The 12,790-nt window shown below is 41.7% G+C and overlaps 1 protein-coding gene across 1 annotated transcript; it reads left to right on the top strand.

Moving 5' to 3' along the window:
• Positions 1 to 2,563: 2,563 nt before the first annotated feature.
• On the top strand, positions 2,564 to 9,228 carry LOC310999759 (neural cell adhesion molecule 1-like; the record flags this gene model as incomplete). Its single annotated transcript, XM_083990313.1, has 16 exons — positions 2,564 to 2,627; positions 2,990 to 3,061; positions 3,203 to 3,400; positions 3,636 to 3,773; positions 5,069 to 5,212; positions 5,368 to 5,485; positions 5,616 to 5,770; positions 5,897 to 6,030; positions 6,261 to 6,393; positions 6,484 to 6,651; positions 6,777 to 6,896; positions 7,337 to 7,464; positions 7,551 to 7,719; positions 7,930 to 8,116; positions 8,237 to 8,353; positions 9,204 to 9,228. The coding sequence occupies 16 exons, from the start codon at positions 2,564 to 2,566 to the stop codon at positions 9,226 to 9,228; spliced, it is 2,070 nt and encodes a 689-aa protein (XP_083846439.1).
• Between the last annotated feature and the right edge of the window lie 3,562 nt (positions 9,229 to 12,790).

Raw genomic sequence — 12,790 nt, 5'->3', positions numbered from 1 at the left:
TGTATTTGTTGTTCTTTAGCCTGTCTGGTTGTAGTACAGTACAACCTCTCAAAATCTGAATGACCAATAGTATTTGTAACAGGTACCAGGCTGCCGATGCCAGTTGGCCGTTGTATTTGTGTCTGACAACTGAAAAATGGTTGAGAGTTACAGTACCATTAGCAGGACACGGTTGCTTCTGTTGACTTCTCACAGACGTTTCATTACACATTCATTAAAATAAATCATAAAGCCAACATGTGAGTCACTGATACCATAATCTCATGCTATAATGCTTATCACATCTACATCGTCACATATTCAAAGATTATCCTGAAAAATGGTACAGAGTTACTATTAGCAGAACATGGTCGTTTTTGTTGAACTCTCACAGACTTGTGAAAACTCAGGTGAGAATTCAATAAGCCTGACTGGTTCCAGATGAAAATACATACCTCTCTCAGAGAGACTCAATGGTTTTCCTCCAGCTTGAATAAATATGAATTGAGAAAATAGAAGAAAATGTCGTTGTGCTCTAGCCGAAACTTCAAGAACAGAAAAACTACTGTAAAACTACTTTGAAATAAAGAAACCTGTTCACATTTGCGGTGTAGAATATAACACTTTCTTTGATGGTAAATATTTTTAAAGGTCCAGTGTGTAAAAGGGGTGGAAAACCGTGACATCCAGCTTTCAGATTCTCACCCGTCGGCAAAGTGACGGTGGCCTCCAAAAAAACTTGTTTACCACGACTGGAACGACTGGGAGTATTTCAGTACTTCTCTCAGTCCCCAACTTTCCTATTTCTCATTTAATTTTTCAGCATCTCTGAGGTCATTCATGTCGCGTCATCGGTTTCTCATAAGTAACCCAAGGGGCCCTAGTTTCGTCGACCAGGTGAAGTCTAACGTCAGCGCAGCTTCGCCACGCCAACGGGGTGTGGCCCAGGTCCATTTCGCAAGTTTGGTGGGCCGCGCAGTCAGACTTACGCCAGCGCAATCCCTCCCCTCGTCCCTCCCACCGGCGCAAACGGCAAAGAGGGAGGAGAGAGGGCGGAAGGGAGACAGGAGGAGGAGAGAAAGGCGTGGAGTGGGTTTGACACAGCCGAGTCAGATCTTCACCAATCAAAGGAGCTCCTCTCCTCACCTTTAACTGCGCGGCGGGTGATGCGCGCTGCAAGTTTGTCATTTTATACTTTGACATGGACGGAGGAAACAGCGACGCCAGAGGCCGAACCTCTCCCCGGAGGAAACAGCTGTTTCCCCGGAGGTCCGAGCTCAGAGTGACCAACAATGAGTTTACTAATATACTTAACCAGGATTGATCTGATACACTGAGAACCCCTACGCAATCTAAGAAACAACAACTAATAAACTAATAAAGAAACTCACATTTATTCAAACCCTGTGTATAAGATGAGAGGTGTAGGCTACACTAATCACAACATAAACACACACCATGTGGATGAAATCAGCGTAAAGGACAAGCTCTCTCTCTCTCCCTCTCTCTCTCTCTCTCTCTGTCCTCCTCTCTCTCTCTCTCTGTCCGTCTCTTTTTTTCTCTTTTTCTGTGATAGAGATGCTGAGTATACTGTAGTAGGCTATATACTGACTATCTGATACAGAGGCTGTGGTGGACTAAGAGAGATAATGATTTGTGTTTTGTTTTTCATTACGGCTGCGTGATGCGGTCGCACGCGGTTATGAATTAATAAGTAAATAAATAAATAAATACAGCAATCATCACAAGGGCAGAGTGGTATCTCAACACGGCAGCGACATGCAGTCATCCACCCTCAGTCCTGCTTGGGACATCCACAGCTGCTTTTCAGTGCCAGTTCGTCCCTGCTGTGTTAATTCAGGTGGAGTTTCCTTTACGCACCGACAGCCTTTGATCTCTGCTTTGATCTGACGTCAGATGTGACGGGACAATCTATATAGATATAAATTCACGTGTTGATTCCGTTAGTTGCATTAAATAGTGGTTATTGTGGATATTTATTGCATTGAAATGTGTCTGGAACTGTGGAGATCTGCCTGTGAGGTCTTGGTGACGTGTGTGCACTGCAGGTCAGTCAGCCAAACTTCCACTGCACCTGCTGCGCTCCGCGCTGCGCTGAGACTAGACCTGGTTGGAGGTGGCGAGCTTTCAGCGCAACTTCGGCGGGACATTTTCGGACGAAACTTCCACTGCACCAAGCTGAATCTGTGACGCCTCCCCCTGCTGCGCGGCCACGCCTATCTCAGCGCAGCGCGATCTGCCAATCTTCCAATCTGACTTTGCGCTAGGCTGCGCTGGTCGAAACTTGCATTAGACCGGCTGCGCTACCTTGCGCCACCTGCGCTGCGCCAGCAAACTAGGGCCCAAGGTCTCTCTCTCTCTGTCCCCTTCCTGTCACATTCTCTCTCTCTCTCTTTCCTGTCACATTTCCTTGGTTGGAGGTCTTTGAAATGTCCTTGTTGTTTTAGTTGCTTTTGTTAAGTATATCACTCTTGAGTGCCATAAACACACTGAGACTCAACAGAGAAACTGCAGAGTTCAGATTTGAAGTTTTATGGGATTGGTAACCTGCTGCCAGGTGAACATGACGAACCAATCAGCTCTCCTGAAACTGGCTTTGCTGCTGCTGCTGCAGATGGATGGCACAGGTAAGATTTGTAATGGTATTTTTGATGACAAAAGAAAGCTACTAAGAGTGTGAGCAGGAAATAACTGAATAATTTGGCTGTTTTGATGATGGACAGGATTTTATGAAATAAGTTAAAAGCATGATAAACAAGGAAATGATATTAACAAGATAAAACCTGTCTGCTGTGGGAACTGTGAGATGTTGTTTTCCAGGTAGAAATGTGAGAAATAGTGTTGTACTGTACATGTGTTTCAGCACATGGGCAAGTTTTTCTGTGACTGGCATCTCTGTCTCATGTGTTTTTTTTTTTTGTTTTGTTTTAATTTTTTTTTAAAGGAGAAAGAGATACACAACACAACCTAAACTCCTCTCTTCCTCTAGATGCAAAGCTCCAGCTCCTTACCAGCACCCAAGATGTGCGTGTTGGAAGCCAGATCTTATTGTTGTGTAAAGGTGAGTCACTTCTGTTTCATTTTATATCTGTTAAATCTATGCGATTAACACGGCACTTTGAACAACTGTTTTAAAACAACAAGTCTCTACTTTTACATTCACTCTCTCCTTTCCTCCCTCTCTCATTCTCTCACGTCGTAGCTTCAGCAGATGGAACTATGACATGGCAGAAGGATGGTGAAGACATTAGTGATGTGGTCAGTGTGTCAAGTATAGATGAGAAAACCTCTAAATTGACTATTGGGACGGCCACATTTGAAGATGCCGGCATATACACCTGTACATGTGAATACGACAGTGGCCGCGAAGAGCAGGCGGAAGTACAGATGTATGTTTATGGTATGTGACAAGAGGCTGCATACACACTCACATACTCCATTAATCAGTCATATTGTTGGTGTTTTCATACCTCATTCGACATGAAGAAAATGTTCAGATTTTTTTTAAATTTAATTTTCATGATGTTTTTCACATGTTGATGTAAAACCTCACTCATGATGATATAACTCCTTAGTTGCTTTATAGCAGTGAATGTAGATATCCCAGTCACTCTAATCCTACTTCTCTTCATCAGAGGGTCCATCATTTGGAGACACCAAAACCTACCATGAATTACTGGCGGGAACAAAGGCGACGGTGACATGCGTGGCGACTGGAAAGCCAGAGGTGGAAGTTCAGTGGTTTAGGGGCACCAAAGAAATCCCTTCTACTGGTAGGACCAACACCCAGGGCATTACAGAGGTTGTGAGGTCAAAGTGTGATTGTTGTGTGAATGACAATATTCATTACATTGAGGAGTTCAGTGTGATCGATTTTAATTCAGAGAGTGTTAGATGAGACCCCTCACAAAATATTGTCTCAGGAGTTTCATTGGTCTATGATGAACGAGGTAACTAACAAGATTAAGGTTTACACTAGGTAAAGGTTTGTCTGGTAATGAAAAATATACTGATACACAAAGGTGGTGTGTCCAGTTGTGTGTGATGTGGGAGTGAGCATTTGACTTGGGCCTTGAATATGAGATTAGATTCATAATGTTGCTCTATATCTGCTGAACATGAAAAAGCACATTTGGCAAAACAACTTTTATGTCCTGATAATGTCAAAATTGTGTTTGGTACTTGTTTCACTGCCCCCAAGTGGCCGAGTAATTTGCTTGATACAGGTTTGGGGGAAAAGTCAGCACTTGTCCTTCCCTGTGATACATTCAATGCAAACCCACAATGAAAATAGACCTGAGGCCACCTTTACAGTAACACAGGATGTTTATTATTCTGTTTTAGATTAAAGGGATAGTTCAACATTTTGGCAAATTGGCCCATTGCCATAATCGCTATAGTCATAGCAGTAGGTTCGTTACCTTTATTTGTCGGTGTAAGCTATTTTTAGAACGGAGGAGCGGAGCGGCAGGCTGTTCAGAGCTACACTATGGAGGCTAATGGAATTTCTTGGTTTCCCTCATCAAACTCATCAAATACAAAATCCCAAAACTCCAAAACGCTTTCGTGGACAAGTTGTGACCTGCACAATCACCACGCTATGAGATAATAATGGAACGTTACGAAACGGAGCCGTTTTCGAGGTAAATACAGAGTCTGCTTGCTGAAAAACTGTCCCTGAACGCAACGCGCATCAGCGGTTTTGCATGAATTTACCTCTAAAACAACTCTGTCTCGTAAAGTTCTATTATTATCTCATAGCGTGGTGATTGTGCAGCTCACAACTTGTCCACGAAAGCGTTTTGGAGTTTTGGGATTTTGTATTTGATGAGTTTGATGAGGGAAACCAAGAAATTCCATTAGCCTCCATAGTGTAGCTCTGAACAGCCTGCCGCTCCGCTCCTCCGTTCTAAAAATAGCTTGCACCGACAAATAAAGGTAACGAACCTACTGCTATGACTATAGGGATTATGGCAATGGGCCAATTTGCCAAAATGTTGAACTATCCCTTTAAGTATTTATTGAGCTAAATACTTTGCTGTCCATGTGATGCTTTCTCTTACTTCAGAGGGAGAACGTGTGCGGCAGCTCTCTGACAACACACTGCATTTTGAAAAAGTGAACAGAGAGGATGCTGGACTGTATGTGTGCCGAGCCCGCATCAAAGATAGGCCCATCTCTCAAGACCTCAAGGTTTCTGTTGTTGTCAATGGTGAGTAGCTCAAATCCAGATTGTATTGATGGATTATCTGTTTTTATTAAGGGATTAGTTCACTGATAGTACACTCTCAGTAGTTAGGAATCAATCCTTCTGTTGTGTTGTGTGTTAACATATTTACATGTCAGTAAATCTGAATCCCCCTGCAGCTCCTCCGACAGTGAAGCTGAGGGAAGAGGTGAAAAAAGTGACTGCTGGATCAGAGAACAACGTTTCCTTGGTTTGTTCATCTGATGGTCATCCACAACCCAACATCACCTGGACCTTGTAAGACCTGATTTTAAACACTGTGTCGATAATAAAGATGTTGGCGCTTCTCTCAAAGAAACAAAGAAGTTTACCCTTCTGTTTTGTCAGTGTTGTGCACCATCACTTGTCTTTTTCTTTCTGCTCTTAGGCCGGTGCCATTTGACCCTTCACGCCATCAGTACAACTCAGACCGCAGCGAGTTGATTATACACTCTGTCAACAAAGGCGATTATGGGGAATATGTCTGCACCGCCGCCAACAAGATATCTGAGGACAGTGCTACCATCATGCTTGATGTCTTTGGTTGGTTCAGCTTGATATCACTTTGAATTGCTCCTTCATCTTTTTGTACTATAGTGGACTTAGTTACTTTCCTTTGAATTTTGCTGAGGTGATTACTGCTAATATATCTGACATGTTTCATTTCAGAGATCCCACAGGTGTTTGTGTCGGCAGAGAAGCTAAATGTGTCAACGGGGCAGAGTGTATCTGTGTCCTGTAACGTCTCCGGCCATCCTCAGCCTGAGCTGTACTGGCTCAACAAGCACAATGGACACACAATGGTATGAGTGTTTGCATGGATGCGTACACACAGAAACTCATCTATACATATTCACCTTCAGGAACCAAGACTGAAAATGTAAATTCAAAATATTGCTTCTTTTTGCCTGTCATAGCTGAGGTGTATGCGTTTACAACAAAACTCATTATACATGAGATGATGATAATGATGACAAAGATCTATGTGCTGCATTTCTGATGTTTGATTTAATATTTTCTCTGTCTCTGTCAGGACTCTGCTGGTCGTGTCCATGTGAAGGATGGTGTGTTGGTGATAGATGAAATAATGCCCTCTGATGGTGGACTGTATTCCTGCATGGCTGTTAGCACCAATAGAAATGCATCCAGAGATGTCGCCATCTACAGTAAGACTTCATGTCCACATTTGTATTTCACACATGTTCCTTTGATATATATATATTCTTCAATCCTCCTCCCTGCCATGTGACCCACAGCCAACCCTGGTCCACCGCACTACCTGACAGTCTCACCTGGACCGGCGTCAGTCCTCTTCTCCCTCAAATTCCCACCCGTCAGTGGGGGAACAGACATGACAAGTTTTGTCCTGCAGTGGAGACAAAGAGAGACAGACCGATGGGAGGAGGTCACAGTACCAGCTTCAGGTAGATCTTCTGCTCTTCATCGCAGCATTGAGGTTGATGAAATAAATCAGTTGGTCCTTACACTGCTTAGATATCAAACTGTTAATACATCAGGTTATGTGCCTTTTGTATGTTTTATTGTGTAGATCCCCTTGCTATCACCGCCCTCAAGCCGTACACAGTCTACATGGTGCGTTTGGCTGCCTCGAATGAAGTAGGAGTGGGACAGTTCTCTAACACAGAAAGAGTTCGCACCCAGGGAATCCGTAAGTGTTGTAAATTGCTTCTAAAATTCACATTTTATGTAAAATGTGTGCTGTGCATTAACAATATTTATATGTGCATGTACACATTTGTACATTTATGCATTTGCATGAATGTGTTGGTTTGGCATGTTCACCTCTGTATCGTTATTTCTGCTATCTCTGATTTTTATCGTTCATCTCTCATGCAATCGTCATCGTAACATTTCCATGACTTCATCATCTGCTGCCTGATGGTCACTGATGCTGCTGCTGACACCTTGTAATCTACTCGCAATCAGGAGGTAACAGACATCATGAAATAATGTGACAAGCGACATGCTCAGTCAAGCCTTGATAAGTCATTGTATAAATACAGATATTAGGTGTTATTTGTGTTCATGATTAAGTTTAAATATTTAGTTCAAACCTGTGGTCATCTTCTCTCCAATTCCTGCCTGTAGGTGAACCTGACAGTCCAGTTTTGTCGTCGGATAAGATAAAAATTGAGGGCAACACCTTTTATGCCCCTCTTAGTCAGTTGGATGACGGAGGAGTACCTCTGCTTCACTTCAAAATACGATTCAAACGGGTAAGAAATAACTTTCTCTGCCCTTGCGCTCTCACATGGAATGGGGAAAAACTCCCAACTCCCTCTTCTCTGCTCTCTTTAACCAGGACAAAGAGGGGGCTGAGTGGGATGAGATGCAGCTGCCGTCCAATGCTGATTCTGTCACCCTCAAAGACTTGCCCTATGGCTCCGACTATCAACTGGAAGTCATAGCTGTCAATTATAATGGTTCTTCTATCCCCGCCACGTTGAAATTCACCATCGCAGACCAACCTGGTACGTAGCCTCCAATGTCTGCCACCACATGCTTCATCGGATCAACTAGAAAATGTGTCTCAGCTTCTAGTTTGCCCTAAACAACTGAAAGGATTGATACAAAAGCTCTAATTTAGCTCTAATCTATTACTTACACATAAACAATATTTACTAAGGTGGTTTTTCATATATTCAGTTTGTTCATCTAGACTTTGTCATCTCTCCTCAAAGCGAGCTGCACCAAAGGCTGCGTGTTTGGCATTGTCATCGTGATCTTCGTGGTGGTGTTCTTGCTGGTAGATGCCACCTGCTGCTACAGAAATCACTGCGGCCTTCTAATGTCCATCTGGGTGAAAATCTTAGGACAAAAAATTCCAGGCCTCAAAACGCTTGATGACGGAGTGGGAATGAATAATGGGTAAGTAAATGTGATGGTGAAAAAAAGTGTTCCACGGCCTGTCAATGTGCACAAACCACTGTGAATGTCAGCAGATTGTCATCACTGTAATTTAAGCCCTGTCGTGTGCCCTGGCTGCAGAGATGTGACGCTGAAGGGTATATCCACTCCTAGAGGCAGTATGCAACAGACAGTCACTAAGGAGGGAGGGCAGCTCAAAGAGGTCACCTGCGACAAAGCCCCCCTCACCAAACATGAGTATGTTCATTCACCTTCATACAGTCCATAGAAAACATATATGTTATACTGTACAGCAGAGTGGAACTGAATCATATATAAAACTGTAACCACCTGCTGTCAGCTGCTTTGTTCATACTCAGTCACAGGAATGAGCAGCAGGTGTCTGAAGATTAATAATGCCAGAGAATAATCTAAAATGCACAATAAGATACTGAAATATGTTCTCAATGGAAACATGTGCATTTTCTGAACATACATCCCAATTTTAAAATGTATATGTACAGTATGTGTATGTCCATAGCACCATTACTGTTCTATTAGTGCTTTGGTTTTGTGTTGGTTTAATGAATAGTAGGGAACCATCTTTTTTTTTCCCAGTATCCTCAATTATCTCGTAAAACATGCTCTAAGCTTGTGTTTTAAATTAGATATGTTGCCTCTTTATGTTGCATTTACAAACTTTGAAGTAGAGGTAGCTGTAGCCCAGTATCTCACTAATGAGTTGTTTCTTTTTCCACAGGAAAACACAACCTGACAGAGAAATTCCCATTGAGGCGTGAGGCCAGAAACTGGTGGATGCATGTGAAACATGAGAGTAAAAAAACACATGACGGTGTTCTGTAAAAACAACAAGAGACTATCAACTATCAAACACCTGGTCACAATCTCCAGCTCAGACTACTCAGTGAGTTCTACATTGGATACATCTGCCACAGGAAAGGTCAAATGTACTGACACGCTGTAAGAAACTGACTGATTCTGTCACAGTGGGGCAAAACCGGCCTTTTTCAAAACTGCAAGCTTTTGGAGTGAGACTGTAGGTCTACTCTGTGCTCAGCCTCTCCAGACAGCACTGTGCTCTCCTCAGGTGGACACAGGCCACCGGTGGGTGATGAGGTCATTATCTAGCTCAGTCTGCACTGATGTTGATTAACTGAGACAAAATCTCCTGTAAGCTTGATGTCTGAGTTATACAGGGTAAAATTGTTGTCACTATTTAATTTTCAATATCTTCTTAAAGACACAACGTAAGTTTACCTATTTTACTTTTGAACACTTCATACAGACACAAGGTTTTATTTCATTTTACTCTTTTTTCAACCATACAATGACTGTATTGTCTGATGCTACTTTTTAATGTTTGTATTAGTGATGTGTTTTTTAATAACTTTATCATTATTATCATTTTAATTATGAGTTTGACTGCTCCACTAATGGTTGTGTAAACAATTAAACATCTTTTTGTAATTTCTATGTATCACTGTATTATGATATTGACCAATATTATGAACCTCATAAAGGCTGCCTATACTAACCTTAATGTAATTATTATGCTCTGATATTTATTTATTTTTTTTATCCACATGAGGGCTATTCATGATGAGAGGCTTTGGATTTAAAGCCAAGTTTGTAGCCAGCTTTACTGCTCAGCACTTTCTTGTGAAAGATTTTAATTATTTTTTATTCTTTATTGTCAGCAATTAACATTCAGGGGACCTGCTATGAAAAGCGACTATATAAGGAAACCTTTTTTTTAGTACCTGTAATAATAGACAAACATACTCCAAACAAAGTGGAATAAGTTATTTTTTATAGTTATGGACATATTATTTACAATATAATCATATGTAAAATCTTGTTTAGTGTTTTTTTTTCTTGCTTTTTTTGACATTATATGCCTGACCATATTCTACTGAACACTGTACATTGTTGTACATACACTTGTTATTACATCTTTGGGTTTGATAAAATGTGTACTGCAAAACAACTGTATGTGTGTTTTTGTGTATTTGTTGTTCTTTAGCCTGTTTGGTTGTAGTACAGTACAACCTCTCAAAATCTGATCTGACACCAAGACCCAGCTCCTAACTCGCTGGTAGTGAGACCTGCTGTGTAGCTTCATTTATCGACTCAGGGAGTCAGTGCCCAGGCAGCTGTTGTCAAGGCAGATTTCAAAAATCAAAATGTCAGAAATTCTGTTATCTAAACAAAAATCTGATAATACATGGGATCTGGCATGGGGTCGGACATTTCTGTAAGGTTTGGTGAGTTTTCACCCATGGGAAGTATGATTTCCTTGGAAGTAGAAAGAAGAAGATGACACTGGACCTTTGTGCAAAATTTAGTGAGCTTTCGCCCATGGTCCGGTCCAAGCTATTTGTTTTGTTTTTTCAATTTAGAGGCTTGCTGTGATGTCACCATGAGGACATCTAGCATTTTGACGTGTCATTATCATCATCACCCTTGCTGGGTCTTGAACCCACATCCCCTCGCACCACAAACCAGCGCTTAACTCAGTGAGCTAATTATCTGGAAGTGAGACATGGTGTGTGTCTTCTCAAATAGACTCAGGGAGTCAGTGTCCGGGCAGCTGTTGTAAAGGCAGATTTCAAAAATGGTCAAAATGTCACAAATTCTAATATCTAAACAAAAATCTGATAATACATAAATTGCATCTAGACAGCATGGAAATGTTGGTGATTTGTTTTTAATAATAAGTTTTGCTTAAAGGAGCATTATCGCAAATACAGCAGTAATAGCATAAAATAAGCTGAAATATGCAAAAGATGGGTCGGGGGGAGCCATAACTAAATTTACAAAAAAAATCGCCATCAGTATAGTGTCCGTGGGGCAAATGCAGAATTTGTCTTTGTTATGATCCAAGCCGGCCCGGTGCTTGCTGCGTTCAATTGCACTCGGAACTCGCAAATCCGACCTCCAAACCGGAAAAATGCAACAGTAAATTGTAATGTAGCAGACGTCAGGCTGCTTACAGTCACTGAATCGCTCGGTAGAACACTTTGTCTCCACGTCCCGTGTCTTTCTTCAGCTGTCCTCTCAGCGTTATTAAGGAGGAGGAAGTTGCAGTTGCTGTTGTTGTAGTTGTTGTGGTTGTGCGCGACGTAGAGCTGCCGCTTCCACTAGCGAGTTTTCTTTTTCCCACGACTGCACGTTCATTCAGCCTGGTGAGGGAGGAGGAGGGGGGGGGGGGGGGGGGGGGGGGGACTAAACGAGGCTGCTCTCTCTCTCTGACAGCTGCCCACTTGTTTATATCTGATAAGCTCCGCCTGGCTCCATCTAGTGGCCGAATTAAGAATTTGGATTTGCAATAATGCTCCTTTAACAAGATAAAATGTGATGTTTAAAAATGTCACTCTTACATTGACTCCAGTTGTTCCCATGAGAGCAGAATTCAAAATGTTCTCAAAAATTCAGTTTTTGAGATAAAATTCTGATATTTGCCAAACTTCATCAACCATGACTCCAAAATATTCTCAATTATTTTCAGGAAGATTGAAAATGTATTTAGCAGGAATTGGATGATAGTATATGTTTACAGTAGTGTTTACAGTCATAGGTTTTCATGCACTGTATAGGCTCAATTTTTGCTTAATCAAAAATCCGAGAAACAAGTTTTGTGGAGAACGGTCTGGAGATGCTCTGTAGCAAGTTTGGTGACAATTGAGCAAAAATTGTGGGAGGAGATACATTTTAAAAGTTTTACAGTTATTGAAAAAGTGAGTGATGGACTTCATAATTTGTAATAAGTTTAAGTGGACAAAAGTTTCAGCAGTATTGAGGCTACATTGTGGTGAAGTTTCAACACTGTAGCATATGGTTTGGTATAGGAATTTTTTAAGTTTTTAAATTTAAACGCTTATTGTGCCCCCCCTAGGAGGGGGGGGCACATGTCCTTGGAGTTGAGTAAATCTTGCATGGGGTTGGATGTTTCTGTAGAGTTTGGTGAGTTTTCGCCCATGGGAAGTATGACTTCCTCGGAAGAAGAAGAAAGAAGAAGAAGAAGAATTCCTAGGAATACAATAGTGTCCTGGCAACTGCGCTGCCCGGACCCTAAAAAAGAAAAAGGAAAATGAAGAATTCAATAAGCCTGACTGGTTCCAGATGAAAATACATACCTCTCAGAGAGACTCAATGGTTTTCCTCCAGTTTGAATAAATATAAATTGAGAAAATAGAAGAAAATGTTGTTGTGCTCTAGCCGGCTGGGTACTTGAAGAACAGAGAAACTACTGTAAAACTACTTTGAGCCTGTTCACGTTTGCGGTGTAGAATATAACGCTTTCTTTGACGGTATATATTTTTAAAGGTCCAGTGTGTAAAAGGAGGGGAAAACCGTGACATCCAGCTTTCAGTTTCTCACCCGTCGGCAAAGTGACGGTGGTGTCCAAAAAAACTTGTTTACCACGACTGGAACGACTGGGAGTATTTCAGTACTTCTCTCAGTCCCCAACTTTCCTATTTCTCATTTAATTTTTCAGCATCTCTGAGGTCATTCATGTCGCGTCATCGGTTTCTCCCAAGGTCTCTCTCTCTCTGTCTCCTTCCTGTCACATTCTCTCTCTCTCTCTTTCCTGTCACATTTCCTTGGTTGGAGGTCTTTGAAATGTCCCTGTTGTTTTAGTTGCTTTTGTTAAGTATATCACTCTTGAGTGCC

This window comes from Trachurus trachurus, assembly GCF_905171665.1.
Source record: "Trachurus trachurus genome assembly, chromosome: 16".
NCBI lineage: Eukaryota > Metazoa > Chordata > Actinopteri > Carangiformes > Carangidae > Trachurus > Trachurus trachurus.
This window is presented reverse-complemented; position numbering and strand designations above follow the sequence as displayed.